The sequence below is a fragment of the Plectropomus leopardus genome, chromosome 21 (assembly GCF_008729295.1).
Source record: "Plectropomus leopardus isolate mb chromosome 21, YSFRI_Pleo_2.0, whole genome shotgun sequence".
NCBI lineage: Eukaryota > Metazoa > Chordata > Actinopteri > Perciformes > Serranidae > Plectropomus > Plectropomus leopardus.
In genome coordinates this window covers 22,308,606-22,324,820 of record NC_056483.1, presented here as the reverse complement: position 1 = coordinate 22,324,820, position 16,215 = coordinate 22,308,606, and the positions used below count along the sequence as shown (strand labels likewise).

The 16,215-nt window shown below is 40.3% G+C and overlaps 1 protein-coding gene across 1 annotated transcript in view; it reads right to left on the bottom strand.

The window, feature by feature from the left end:
- The window catches only part of LOC121960882 (collagen alpha-1(XXI) chain-like), a 76,769-nt gene that overhangs the window by 43,948 nt on the left and 16,606 nt on the right, over positions 1 to 16,215 (bottom strand). The window contains 1 exon segment of the mRNA XM_042510768.1: positions 524 to 577. Coding sequence (XP_042366702.1) covers positions 524 to 577 — 54 coding nt within the window.

Below are 16,215 nucleotides of genomic sequence, written 5' to 3'. Positions count from 1 at the left end.
GAGCCTGACTGCTCATTGCCCGTGTGCAGGATACAAAGGCTTAGGGCAGCTTTGCCCATTCTGTGTGTCCTAGTGTGTGTACTTGCAGTGTGTGTGCATTGATGTGTGTGTGTGGGCGGTGAGTTTACTAGCACACAGCAGTGTGTAAAAGCACCAGTGAATCCAAGCTCTCATGTTTATGTCCTGATTACTCTTTCCTTCAAATCTTTATGGGGCCATTTAAAAATGAGCTGCTTGTTATATCCACAGAATGCTGAGTTAACAGGATTTATATTTTGTGTGGAGTCTCTGCATTCATAAGCAGCTGTAACACTGAGCACTCTGGGAATTATGCTCTAATAACCTGTATTAATTGGTCAATCAGTCAGTTGTCTGACTTACAATTCCTGCATATGTAATCACTCTGAATTACAAAATCAAATAATAACTCTTCATTTGACAGTTGACTAATATCACAGGTTTACATTGTATCATAACCTGATCATACAGCGTTCTTTAATGCATATGGTCATTAATAACTCACCAGGGGACCTTGAGCTCCAGCAGCACCAGGCGGCCCAATGACTCCCATCTGTCCCTGTGGACACAACACACACACACATGTTAATACCTTTCACCTTCCTAATCAATAAAATCCACTGAATATCATTAGTTGTACAGAATCTGATCATTATCGCTTGTTCATGTTTTCCTGTAAAAGATGACATAACTGAATAGAGGATAACGTTAAAAGAATACACATGTAAAATATGGTTTACCTACACCTGTACATATAAAGTTAAGCAGTCCTGTAAAGCAAAGGCATGTGGTTTTTCGTGTATATTGTTTAAATTTTAGATTTCTTTCTCTATTTGCTTCTATTGTTTAGGAGCTGAGTGCAACGCTGTTTCTCTGTGATACGCAGTGTTTTGTGGTCTGTAAAACTTCACGTGACTTTCCATCAGCATGAGGGTGAGTAGATGATGACTGAATTTTCATTTTTGGTTGAACTATACGTTTAAAAAACACACCTTATGATTGGCTTATGCTTCAAGTCATTGGGGCACTTCAAAAATTGAGGACAGCTCAGCTTTTGTTAGTAGCACATCACACCCGTCAGCAATGGCAAGTGTCGGGCGTCCTTTGTAGCTTGAATTGTAGCCTGTTGCTGGGTCACTCACAGTGCGAATGCAGCATTAGGATTAACAATAGTGGTTGGAGTACACTATGCAAAGCTTGACCTGTGCAGTGGAGCTTCGGCGGTTTCAATTCATTCACTGCATTACAAAGTTGCCATTTTCCCATGTTTGCCTGTGAAAGTTTCTCCTTGCATGTAAGTCACACACAAGTCTTTCACATGTGTTGCTTGCATGGAAGGTCAGTTTAGGATATGGCGTGCTGTTTTATCTGTGCCAGTGATAGTGACGCATGAACACCAGGCGAGTCCCGTGGTCAGAGATCTCGCAGCGAGGCGGGAGCCCGTTAAAACGAAAATGAACAGCAGCAAACAAACATGTTTCAAGCCACAACACAACACGCAAATAAAGTTTTAACCATCAGCTAGACACAAAAATCCACTGCTCGGTTTGCCTCTCAGACCTCTCCATACTGTTTTACTGTCTTTGTTGAATGTATTACCACACAAGTGGTATGGAACATGTTCCAGTGTGTGCTGTGGTGATGCACTGACACTTCCAATGAACAGTGTGGAACGAGCTGTAAAATATATTCTGGTACTGCAAACCATTCATTTGTTAAATTACACGATATTCCCTGCAGAGCTCTGACACGTCTGCTTATCATGCAAATGTGGGAGATTCTGTTAAATTTCGCATTACAGAATATATCGAACTTTATGTTGAACTGTCTCAACATACACACTTCTTCAGCTGGTCACTGTAGTTTTTAGCAACCATTTTTTTTTAAAGATTTTTTGGGGTGGCTCTTTGCCTTTCTTAGATAAGACAGCTATAAGCATGAAAGGGGTAGAGGAAGGGGATGACATGCAGAAAAGGGAAGAGTTTGGAATCGAACCTGCAGCCGCTGCGGCGAGGACAAAGCCTGTGTACAAGGGGTCGACCCATATTGGGTTTTCAGGGCCAATATCGATAATTTGTATTTAATGAGACCAAAATATATGATATACCACAACAAGAAACAGAAAAGCTCAGACTTCAACACACACACACACACACACACACACACACAGGGAGTGTTAAAAGTTAACATAGCATACAGTGGTTTGCTGCTTTAATAATGTTCTCAATGGCATATATACAGAACTTGTAGAGCACATATAATCCAACCCTAACATCCCTAACATTCCCAGTTCATTTCCAGTTAAGGGCCTTCTTTGCAGTTTCAGTCTCTATCTCCATTGTGCAATAACGGCAAATGTTTCAAACATTTTCTTAACAAAAAGAAAATTTTACAAGTAAAATTTAACACTCGAAAGAGTGTAATTTATGGAATATTCATCTGAAAATGCCTTTAATTTAAAAAAAAAAAAAAAATAAAAAAGAGAGCCCTCTGAAAAAAAAAAATCTCCTTTCTTTGCTTGCAGATATATTCATTGGATGGTTAGTACTCCAGTCAGGATTCCTCCACTCATTTCACCTGATGAAACATGACAACCAATACTCTCCTATTATAATATGCAGAGTAATGATTAATGTATTTGAGCAGTTCTCAAAGCAAAACTACAAAAAAAAATTATTTATAGGTTAAAGGGAGCTTTGAAAGAGGACACTTGTTGTTTCCCAACTCACTGCCAGCCAGCATCTCTTGTGTCAGGCAACTTGTGCTTTTCATGACCAGTATCAAAAAATATCTGCTGATTAAAATCGGCAACAATCCACGTCCCCTCCACATATACTTCTTGACTGTTGGTTTGAGGCTACAACTTCGGATCATTGGAACGTCAACAAACTGACATGCTGGCACTGATGGTTAGGATTAGGGGAAGGAGGCTCATGGTAAGGTGTTGAATAACAAACATAACATTTGGAGGGGAAGCCAGCACTGGACTCCTGAATCAAAGTCCAGGTTTTTTTGTTCATCTACAGCCTACACCAACCCTATAGATGCTCCTTATATTACATCGTTATCATTTTTTAACCTGACAGCATTCTGCTGTATTTCATGCAGATGTGGTAGGTGCCATCCGGATGGCTTCCGGGCATATAATAACACCATGACTAGTCCTGTCTGGCCACTTTCTCACCTAATGTCATCCAGTGGCGTTTCATGGGAATGCGAAAGGTGACTTTTGGCATTGCGATCTTACACCAAAATCACCATCAAAGCGGCAATATTTAAAAAGTGGGGAATGAGAACAGACTTGTTGTTTGTGATCCCACTCTGTACCCCAAGTGCAGGTTGGACAAGCAATCCCCCAACACACTGGGCAGGACTGTGATCTGTGCTCGGTTCAGAAAATAGAGCCCCAGATGTTTAAGACATTATGTCAGACATGTTTTCTCCACATGGCCCACTTAAAAAACACAAATGTTTAAAATAACCCATATAAAGGCAATTCTGTGAATTCTCAATATGTCTGTGTGGATGCTCCTAAAATGTCTTTTAATTGGTTAATGTAAAACAATCGTGTGAGGTAATTGAAGATGACTGGTCCTTGACTTGGCCTTCACCCCTTTGGACCTGCTCTTGTTGAACCTGGTCTTCCTCTTGACCTGGATTCGTGTTCTAACTATAGTCTTGGTTCAGTGCTCTGCAAGGCTTCAAGTATGACACCATGAGGTTTAAAGCACTTTCTTTGTGTTTGAGCTCACTGCAGACACAGAGATTATAAGATCCCACCAACATGTTGGCAGTGAGGAAACAACTGAATTAGCTCTCCACTGCGCCTGTTTCCTTTTGAAGTGTCCCACGGCGCTACGCACATAAACCCATAAGAGCAGCAGACCTCATAATTACACAGCCGAGACGCCCACCACGGCCCAATAAATGACAAGATGACATAAATTTGTGGATGCCTAGAACAAGAGAAAATACACAAGTGCACAGAGACCCATCTAACGCTGTCCTGTAAGCAGCTTAATTTGCTACTTCACCCTGCCACATATTGTTAAAGGTACACAGTGACGTCCTTACAACACACTGCACTTGAATGAACTCTGGTAGGGGACCTAAAGGAAAAGTCAATAAAAGACAAAGACAGCAGGCAGAACAATACAACACAGAGTCTGTGTCTGCCCAGATTTTATAACAGACGATCAAATGAAACAGAGTGTATTGCTCACTATGAGTTGGGAGTAAGTTGCTGCCTCAAATTAGGGGTTCAAGTATGTCAGGGGCTTGTTAAGCAAGAGTAAGACGGAAAGCAAGACTGATGGGCCATTTGGTGCAGTGCTAGCAGGAATATAGACAGAGATTGTACAGACAGAAAGCAATCTCGTGGAGAGATTGGATAATCAAGGAGCTAAACCGGGGACATGTACAATGTAACCATGAGTGTAGCATCTAAAAGAAAGAAAAAAAAGTCGATTCCAGGTGTTAAAGGGTTAAAAAAAATATGGGTTCGGTGGCAAAATCATGGCTGGAGAAGCTGTCAGTGTCTCCGTAACAAAAACAGCGGGTTTTGTGGCTAAAAAACACCCAAATTTGGTGACGTCCTATCAAGGCTGTGGCTCAATAGGTGGAGCAGGTCATCCACTAATATGAAAGCTGGAGGTTCCACAAGGGCAAGATACCGAACCTCAAATCACTCTCAACTGCTGTTCCACCGTTTTATGAGTGTGTGTGAGTGATTTAAAAAATGAGTAGGAAGTGGCAGCTTGTATGGTAGCCTCAGCCAGCAGTCAAACAACTAGAAAAGCACTAAACAAGTGCAGGGTCATTTACAATTACCATCAAATTCATACAAGTGTACAAGACACACATTATAACCCCTCTAAATAGCCTAAAGCGCCTCCTCCAAAAAATCTTCATCATCATTTGCAATAAATGGTCAGTTTGTGATTGCAGATGTCTCTGTCTCAAATTTAAAGCAAATATCACCAGACTATTTATTTTTCTCCCCCATACTTGTTCTACAGTCATACTCCTTTCCTGCCCCAAAGAGACTGTAGAAAACCTGCCAACAGCCACAGAACCAACTGTCCACCCTCCGTAACAAAAATAGCCGAAAAAAAGCAGACTGGCAGTAAGTGCAGATCTGGCTGATTAATTTGTCAAAACTTTACATTATGTGCCCACCCGAGGAAGCATGTCTGTGCACTCTGCCATTATAAATAGCATTTCCTCTGTGTGTGTGTGTGTGTGTGTGTGTGTGTATATCTAGGGTTGGAGGGTCAGTATGTGTGGAGTTGCTGATGCTCTCCCACCACATCAATCAGCTCTGGAAATATTCAAATACAGTGTAAATTTCAACTGATTTTTTTAGGTGATTAAAATACGTTTTGCTGTGGCCCTGTCAAAACGGTTGTGTCACTGCAGTGCCCAAAAATCCATTGTCCACTTTGTAGCAGCTCTATAGTGTGATCTCTGTGTAAGAGGGGCTACAGCTAAACTGGAGGGAACCTAATGCAACCATAATGCCTGGTTGTTTACACTCACAGCGTTCTTATCTGTTTACCACATCAGTCCATTTCTCCGACCCTGTGACCCCCGGGGGCTCCGTGCATCTGTACTTATGGTGAACAGCTAATGATTTGGAGGTCTAACAGCCTGCAGACTAGAGAAGCTGTAACTTCCAAATGTAGTAGGGTGGTCTCTGAACGTTCTACTAAATTACAAGCACAGGGGTTAAAAATAAACCCAGTGGCTTCCCTCTGATTTGTACAAGAGGATTTGTATGAAATTCACAATTATCTTTGCGAATGTCTTTTTACAGGTAACAGTTATACTATTAGTAATTACAGGGAGGGGAAGTGTGATATACAGTATCTTTATCTCTGTGTGACAAGAAAACCTCACACAGCTGCATCTTAAAATCCATAATTTTGGGTGTAGAAAACTCCGTGCCTGATAATAAGAGACCTCCACCTACCACAGAGCTGATCATTTTTAACATGAGTGTCAAACATCAAATCCAGTTGAAATTGGGACTTGATGTATAGTACATCGCTGAAAGAGAGCAGTTTCATGTGCGTGTGTGTGGGAGTGTGTGATTAAAGAGCATGCTGACAGCCTTAAGCCCTCTACAGTATATCTAAGTTTAGGCCTCATTAACATTCAATGGAGCAGTCATGGATGGGCGGACAGGAATTATTTACAGTCGATGGAAGATGTTTCCTCAGGCGGCGACCACACTGTGAGCTAATTTGGTTCCGCACAGATGACATCTGGGTTTTTTTCTTCATATTTTACTACGATTGGGTTTTCTCTCCTTGGCAGTCTTATGGGAACTGGCATGCTGCGCTCCAACGGTAGTATTTACAGGCCGTATTCTGGTGAGACCGCTTTCACAACACTGTCACAAGACATCTGTGCTATTAAAAATAACACACTAATAGCTAAGCTGTAGCCAGAAATTTTCATTAAGTCTAATACTGAAAGCGTCCCCAAAAAAGGGTTTGACTAGACACCAAAAAACTTTTTTTAATTAAAAAAAACTTTGAATTAACTCATAGATTCTTCCAGTGATTCTCTCTTCGCACATGCACCTCCCTGCATGGTGGTCTAAATGCAGTTTCAAATAATCAGCCTAAAATCCGCCATGCATTAACTCTAGAATGTAAACTCCTTCTCAGCTCATTAAAATCCCAAATTCCCGGAAATAATACAGAGAACATGAACTCAGTGTCCTCAGTGGGACTGTAGCTGTAGCCCTAACTTACAGGTTACATATAGTCACATAGTTGATTTTCAGTAGCACTTTTGGTCACGCTGAGTCAAACCATGCTGCGCTGTTTCCATCGGTTTGAACCAGTCCAATCTCATTCCGAAGTTGTGACGCCAAAAGACACCTTTCACGTCTGATGATATGCCACCAGATTGCATCAGCTGCGAACGTGGCCAGACAAAACCATCGCGGCATTATTGTATGCCGCTGGACAGCTAAACGGCACCTGCCGAGGCAGCACAATAGGCAGATGGTTGACGCCAGTTGAGAATAGACGGATGGAACCGGACGCATCTGCATGATACGCTGCAGGACAGCGTCAGGTTTAAAGGCTGCTGGTAAGACATCATATAAGGAGTGTGACAGGTGGTGGATGGGTCAAACAAACCCTGAACTTTCATGTGGGAGTCTAGTGTTCGCTTCCTGTCTGAAGGCGATGGGTTTTTTTTCTAAACGTTGCCATGTGCCTCGTTCCCCCAATCTTAACCATCCAGCATGTGCTTTTGTTGACGTCCTGGCGTTGGTTGCCATGTGCTTTGTTGTCTAAACATAACCACGTGCAGAAGTATCCCACCATGTGCATTTGTTCACATCACTGTAGCGCCATATACAACAGCAGACCAGAGGCATAATATGTAGACCTGTAAGATCACCGCAAAGCTGCAACATGTGACGACTTAGGATGAGAACATGTTACAATCTCATTGGTTTGCGTCTCATGCGTCCCTGTATTTTACTTTACTGTGCTGTAGATCTCTGCTTTATTGTACTGTTTTACGTTCTCTTTCAGGAGTTCTAAGTTACTGCTGATGAAAATCCGACATTTTTTTATTTTGCTGCTTCATGAGAAAAGCTTTTACATAACAAAATAGCCATGGACTTTGTTTTGAAGAATTAATAGGGAATTAAATGTGTTTGTCACAGAATTAAGGGAATGTTGTTAGTGGCTTTTCTTCAATAAAACTACTTAAACTACTACTTAATACTAAAACTGAAAGGAGGGGGAGTAATGTCAGAAACAGCCACAGTGAGATTTTAGATTATGATCTGCAGACTACAGGCTGTTACTGCACCTCTTCCAAGAGCTCACCTCAATTACAAATTTTACCTGCCTCCTGTGTGAAAAAACGCTTGCAGACAAATAACAGGGAATTCTGCCGTGAATCAGCCCACTGCTTTTAAATGTCATCACTAAAGACAGCCCAGAACCATATCACCACCAGACAACACAACAACCCGACAGATACTCACATTTGCAAACGTACCTGTCATGTAAGTGCTAATTGTACGACACGTTGCTCTTTGATGGAGTCCCGTGCGATGAGTTTCTGCCTCTGTGAAATCAGACTTAAATTCCAGAGACAGAACCACTCGGCTCTACTGATTTCTTGCACCAGAGCTGAATTGAAACCTTGTTGGAGCTGTGACGCTCTCAGCTCACCTGTGGTGTATTTATATTCACACTGCTCCAAAATAAATGTCCTTGTCAACCTTCAACAAACATTACAGAAAAGCCAACATGTGCACCAAAAATACTTCAAATAAGTGCAGCCAAAATACTTGATATGTTTGCTTCATTCATTCATAACTGGTTAGTTTGGCCAAAGCAGGAGGAAACTCATTCATGACAAACATGTTCATCCCGTATGATTTGCATTTTGTCATAACAGGAAGAGCATGAAAGAGATCGGTGTGCAAATAAATATCTCAGTGATTAAAATGTCTCATCCAACATGGTATGACATGTCTGTTGTCAATCTAAAACCAAATTTATGTACTCTATGTACTAACACCACCCTGTGAAAATACTATGTGACAAGTAAAAGACCTGCATTGAAAATGGCACTTAAGTAGTATAATAAGTAAGTAAGTATAATCAGGAAATTATACTTTAAAAATTTTAAGTAACCATTGTAGAAAAATCTTTAAAAAAACAAAACAAAAAAGAACATTTACAAAAACAACTTAAAATTATATTTTATTAAACTTAATTATTTTTTTTAAAAAAAATAAATAAAACAGTAGAAAAAAAAACACCAAATCTCAAATTTAAAAAAAAACAAAACTGTGAACTGATTAATCACAGAAATTTATTTTAAAAATAATTGTTGCAGCTGTTCTTGTATAAACTGTTTGGTAGTTTAGTTTATAACAACCATCAATTTTAAAAACTCGTCTTGTGTTTTTCATGCAAAAATATTTTAAAAAAAACATTTCCCTCTGAAATGTTGTGGAGTAAAAGTATAAAGAAACAATAACATAAAATAAAATGCTCAGGTTAAGTACAATTATCTCGAAATTTGTACTTAAATACAGTACTTGAGCAAATGTACGTAGTTACATTCCACTAATGGTTAGAGCCACTCCAGCAGATAAAAGCCTTCAGTCAGAGACAGTGCTGGCAGAAGTCTACATTTAAACTCTGCCCTTTTAACCCAAACATAACACTCAACAGGAAATTAGTCGTTCCTCCAGCACACGTTGCAATTTCCTGTTAACCATTAGGACGTTCAATGTTCCCTGACGTTGCAGAAAGAAATTTCTGTCTGTTTGTTGCTCTTGTGGCATCTGTGATGCAACTCAGGTCAGGACATTAGATTGTTAGAGGGATTTGTGACAAGTAAAACATCTGGCAGTCTAGCCAGTCCTCCATAGTCTAATGTAAACCATTCATAAAAAAGGATGCAACGAAAAAAGTGCATTGTAGGATACAGATCTCAAACAGTCCCAGGCACTTTAGACAATGTTCCTCCTGACTCCCTCATAGTCAAGATGGCAGTGAACACAACAAAAACAGGCATTCATTTATCCTGTATCATAAAATAATAATTATGGAATTAATCTGCAGATGCTCCAGTTCAAAATGAGACCAAACTTTTCTATAGATGTAAGTTTTAAGGCACGTAGAAGGGCCTTAGTGTTTCCAACAACAGACGTGACATTTGGTGTTTTCGCCGAGGTGACTGCCAGATTTATGCTTTTGTGACGCGATTCTGTCAAAGCCTTGCAACCACGGCCAATTGATCAAGAAAAGTGAGAAGTCAGCTGTCAATGACAATATGAAACAGCTAATCAAACGGGTTTTCAACAACTGTGATTCACCGCAGCCATCAGATAGAGGCCTTTGTGCATTCAGCCATAAATGTGCACACAGAATATTAGGCTGATTGGTCCAGTACTACATGAGATCAGCTGCAGGCAAACATACGTACACAAACAACGAATTCCCCCAGATTTAAGATTACTTAAGTGATGATACCGAACTAGCTATCAACCGTGATGTCACCCACGTTGAAGCTTTAAGTTCTGCATTTCAGACGTTGTCATCTTGGGACACTTTTACACCAACGTCCCCCCTTTATACTGCCCCTGCATTTTTACACAGAACCTAATGATGGCGGTAACAGTCCTCTCCGGTGTGTGATTATATACTGCATCACAGCATTCTGTGATTAACAGAGACATGACGGGGGTGGCTTTGGTTTTTCAGAGTCAGAAGTGACCATATTTGTACGAGAGGTTGGAGCTGTGGAGGAGTGAGGGGTGGGTCTGACTGAGACAGGGGACGCTATCGGCACACAGCCTGTCACTGATGTGGCCCTGCCCTCAAATATGCATAACTTTAACTGTTTATAAAATGTAAATGGACGAGTTACATAAAAATTTACCCCCAATGTAGTTGTCAAAACTACATTGGTCCAAAACTATTTCTTGTTCCAGGTTGGACATTTTCACATGGGGGTCTATGGGGACTGAGTTTTTTAGAGTTAGCCTCAAGTGGCAATTCAGTAGCACTTCAGCTTTGGCTTAATTTTTCAGCCTCGGAGGTAGTCACTCGAAAACACTCAACCATTGTCAAGTGTCACCACACAGTTGTACTCGTACATACTCATTATAGTACTCAGTTGTCTGAGGATTCTTCTGTACTTAATATGCTATTAAAAAACAAACAACAACTGCGGTATAAACATTTCCTTTGACACTTTCATGGTGGCTTCTTCTCTGAGACAAATGATGTAAATGTGTAAAGCTGCACTTATCACTATTTTTAGACTAACAATGGATCAAATGGCAATGTGTCACTCATAGGGCTGGACCACAGAGAATAATCACTGACTCTACAGTTCTTCTCGGCTCTGTGTTTTTCAGCTCATTGTTTTCGTCTTAGCACCCAGAACTTAACTGTTTTGGTTCACCCTCTTTATCGCTCTCATCAGTACTGTTCCGAGCATCAGTACTGTTCCCATCAGCCTTATCAGCCAGATAAGGCTGATGGGAGACCAGTTGTAAACTATCTGCACAGCAGCAAACAGAATCATTTAGAGACTAGCTGGTGACCACAGTGGAGCATTTACCCGCTAATGAGACTGATATTTCTATCAAAAAGTATCAGCCTCGATAAACAAGGTTACAGCTATGTACACACAGACACACACCTGAGAGTTTCTCATAGTACATCTGCTTGTCCAGCTACACAGAAGCGTCCACACAGGGACTCTCTCACCGGGACATAATGGTGGCTGTCCAATCTCCACTAGACTTCCTGTCTTTTCAGCAGAGAAACAAAGAGTCTGAGAGCAAGTGTTCACAGCTGCTTCTCTGACTAACAGCTCTACGTCACAGGCCATGCTACACTGAGCAGTGGTTAGACAGTGCCCCCTTATGTCCCTGACCCTTTGCGTACACACACCTCCGACAGTGGTTTGCATTTTTAACCCTTTGAAGCCTGAGTAGACATCGGTTTTCTTGTGTTGTGATCAGATGTATTCCTTTTTCACCTTTTGCAACTGAAGGAAATTGGTTTCACATGGAGGGAAAAGGCTATACATTACTTCACAATGCAATGCAAGAAATATGTAAAAGGTGACAAGAAAGTGTTCTGAAAATTAGTTTTAAAAAAGGGATTTTTTTTTTTTTTTAAGGAAAAATGTCCAGAAATCTTCATTCATAATTATTGGAATTGTATTTTTAAATTATATTATTTAAACGTTTTACACTTTTTTCTAGTCTTTTTTTTTTCTTTCAGGTCATTTTCTTGTTTGTTTTTACTTATCTTCTTTTCCTTTCTCTCTCTCTCCCTCGCTCTTTTTTTTTTGCTTATTTTCATGTAATTTTCTTGTAACTTGTTACTAATTTCTTGTAAAGTTTCTTATTGCCTTCTCATGTGTTTGAAAGAAGTCAAATCAATTTTCTTAGGTTTCAAAGGGTTAAATATGAAGAAGTGAAACATACAGAGCGAACACTCTGCAGATATGTTCAAAATAAAGTTTTGTGAATACGTTGATTATAAAAAAAAATTTAAAAAGAGAAAGATATGGAGGCCATTAAGTTTTTCATGAAATGCATTTAGGAAATGCAGAGTAATTCCTCTGATTGGTTGAAGGGATAAACAAACACAGAGAACAAACTGTTAGCATTTGGCAAGCAGTTGGATAGAGTTTGTGTTCTTCATAAATATCTGCTGCTTACTGTCTTTGCACACATTTATCCACCCCACCCCCCCAACCCCAGACATCCACACATGGGCACCAACTGTGTGCTGTTCTCAGTCCCGGTGTACCACCACCCTCCAGTTGGTGCAGAGCACTTCCAGATTCTCGGGGAAAGTAGTTTATTATGATAACAGGAAGAGTCCAAAATTACTGAGCAGGGAGGCTGCGAGTCAAACTGGTAGATTGCTCAAAGGAGTTCAGAGAAGACTCAAAATAGCATCACACACTTGTAGCTGGTGGGCGTGCTCACATGCTTGCAGATGTGTGCATGTGCTCTTTCATTTAGCCGCTTGTTCGTTTCAAGTTACCGCAGGGAAATATCCTGTAAAGAGTATGAATGTGACCCGCGCTCCTGCAGCGGTGTTAATTTAATGAAGTGGCAGAGGGGGAGAGTGTTTTCAGATTTGCTGTGTGACTTTACATGGATACATGGAGGTGTGCTTGATCGTCTCACTCTGTTGTTACATAATGCTTAAAAACCTAACATGGGAAAAGATGCTGACTAAGAGATTCTTTGTTTCACTTTTACACAAGAAGCTTCTCACTTTCCCTTTGTGGCATCTGTGTCAAAAAAAGTTGTTTAACTTGATGACTAAATGTGTGAAAGTTTGCGCTTGGTTGTAGCATCAAGGTCAGAACTTGTTTTCGCATTTAGAGCCATTTGTTTTGTTTAATTGTTTCTTTGACTTGGGTGTGTAAATTTAGGCTCTATCTCTTTTTTTCCCCCCAAAATGGCAATCAGAAAGATCACACCATGGTCGCTCGAGGAGGTGCAAACGTACCTCACCTTGCTGGCCACCAAACGTATCCAGCCATGCGAGTCTGTGTGTGCATAGTTTAAATTACGGGGGAGCTAATGGGAGCCGGGATCCCCTGAAAGCCTCTCTTGAGACGTTCAGACATGTTATGTTACAGATTATACATTTTCTGCACATACAACTTCCTGAAATAATAAAAAATATAGAAGTAATATGTCAATGTTGTGTGTCTATTCGCTATTACATTTCATTTCCGAACATCTGTTTCCACTATTTCACTTTTGTGTCTCTCCCTGCTGCAGCCATCTGTGCGTGAAGCTGTACTGTGCTCAACTTCCTACATTTACGTAGATATCTGAATTCCTCATCATCCGACAAACGGGACAGAGAGAGAGAGAGAATGTTACCGGCAGGTATTCGTAGAATCTTTATCACAGTAACTCTGTTATTGTCCGTGCTGCCGCATACTTTATGCATGTGATATGTTTTAGTAGTGGTGCACACCGGAAAATGGGGCTCCCCCAAAAGCCACTGTGTAATTGGAACCCTGTGCATATGTGTGTGTGTGTGTGTGTGTGTGTGTGTGTGTGTGTGTGTGTGTGTGTGTGTGTGTGTGTTCGTAGAATCTTTATCACAGTCACTTTGAAAATGACGTCGCACTGCAGCGTGGCACTATGACGACCAACTACACTGAGGCGGTACTATCTTCTAAAGGAAAATGACCCCCAGAAAAGTACCCGATATCAAAGGCGAGTAGAGTGGAGTAGAGCCGGTTCCATGTAGTGGAAAAGCGGCATTAGATTTCTAGTCAGGATGTTTTATTAGCTGACAGATAGTGAACAGGGACTAAAGCTGTTGCCCTTAAAGACTAGCAATGAAACCCTCTACAGCAGGGTCCGTTTACCGAAAGCAGATATATTTTGCAATAACTGCTTACCATTTTTCAGGACATGGTGTAGTTTCATATTTACATATCCCAGTTTATGATAACAATAAAAAAGTAATATACATTGCATGTAGTATATAGAAAATATTTTTTTTATGTGTTTTTTTTTATTCATCTAAAAACATTGGCATCATGGCAAAAACCTGGCATTTAAAGGGTTAAAATTCTGGAATACTAATGAATATTTGATAATTATGATAAGAATTGATACTGGTTAAAAAAAATATACTCAATGAAAGTGGAAATTAATATTAATGTACAGCGATACGAGTGTGTGTAATATTAAAGTGGGTCTAAGGGTTAATGAAGTAACAGTAAGGATCATATGAAGCCCATAAAGTCCGGACAAAGTGATATTTTTTTTTATCTTGTGCGCACAAGTTAATAACTTAACCATCTTAGCCATCTTTTAGGCTCAAGTAATTGAATTTTTGCTAAGCCCCGCCCCTTTGTGATGGTCCATAAAGCTGTCAGAGCTAGCATGGAGCTCACACTGTAACTAACTACAGTCCCTGGATAAAAAAAAAAAAAAAATGGAAACACAAAAAAGTGATTTCACAGAGAAGCAGACAGTCTGGTCCATAACATGCACTCAAAGAATATATCCAAGATGTCAAACTCAGCAGCAAAACAGGTTAAAAAGATAAAACAGCCTACAGATCACAGTGTTTGTGACATCACAGTATGTGCAGGTGAACAGTGTTTTGCTCCTCCACCATACCGCCCGCACCCGCACTTCTGCGGGCATACGAGCAGGCAGCTCGGGGAGAAGCCAAACACCTCTTATCTGCAAACACTGCGATGACACACAACTGATTCAGTATCTGCAGTTTCCCCGTTTCTCTTCACTAGTTCTTGTAAAATAGGATCGGTCTTTATGCATTGCTATAATCATTGAAAAGCAAAAACATCATGTGCACACTCAGTAAGCTATGTGTTCAACAGATAGCAAGCTATCTAGCTAACCCTACACTTTTCAGGGTTTGAATTTGAATCTTGAAAGGAATGTATTTCTCCTTTCCAACCTTCCAGGGTAATAGGTAGCATTGCTATACATGCCCTGACACAAAGTTTAGCTCAAAATCCACAAAACCAGCCAGAAAAAAAAATTGAGGAAATCTGAAAGGAATCCATGAGAGTCTATTGAACACAGTCATGTAGCTGTCTGACCCATAGATATTGAAACGTCGATGCCTTATGGGCTGCTGCTCTAAAAGTGTGGCCTTATTTTCCCCGTTATAGGGTTTTTTTTGGGGGGGGATTTTTCCTTAGTAAATGTAATGGACTAATCACACAGGGATGCCATATGCTGTAAAGCCCCCTGAGTCTTTATAGATAAAATTGACTTGACTTATTATGGAGATGATTTCCTTTGATTTTTCTGCCTCTCTGGTACAGTTTTCACAACAGCAGGGACAATCGATTTGCTACATTCAAACCTTCCAGTTTTGGTATTACACACATGTAATGTTTTTGAAATGCAGTGGAAGTATGAAGTTGATTAATTGATGTTGCATGCAGTTTAAAGTAGCAGAAAATGCAAATACCCAAGTAAACTGCCAGTTCCTCAAAACTGTACTAAAGTACTGTACTTGAATAAATGTACTTTGTTTACGCTCTATCACTGGATGTTGCTTATTCAGATGTCAGAGCCTGCATGTTGCAGGCTGTGTGTGTAGTGTTGGGGTAGTGTTGTGGCTGATCAGAAGATCCCTGTTTTGTCACAGAGCTGAATAGATTGCCTCCAGTAACTGAAATTAATTCAAACAAAATACCACTATCATGTTAACTTCCTGATGTTTATAACAAAACAAATCTGTGAAAATCGGTTCAGTATTGAGGGAGTTGCGGTCGATTTTGAAGTGAAATCTGCCGCTCTCGTGTATTTGTTTACCAGTCGATCTTGAACTCCCCAACATAGTGCTCAAGCAGACACATCAAACCAACAACGCGGTTTCTACTTTTCTACATCTATGGTCTGACCCTTGTTGGAGTTGGCTGATTGGCCAGTCCTCCTTTAAGGGGCTAGACAGCAGATAGTCAATTATCTAGTGGGAATAAGTTAATGTCCTATATCCACAAGTTACAGTAAGTATCTTAACTAAAGATCACCTTTTGGGACTTGAGGGGCTTTCTAGTGTGATGCTTTGAATTTGATCTTATTAATGAGGTTATCTGAAAGTATGTTTTCATACTGTGTTGAAAGAAGAAAATAAGAAATTGATGGTTGCCTGG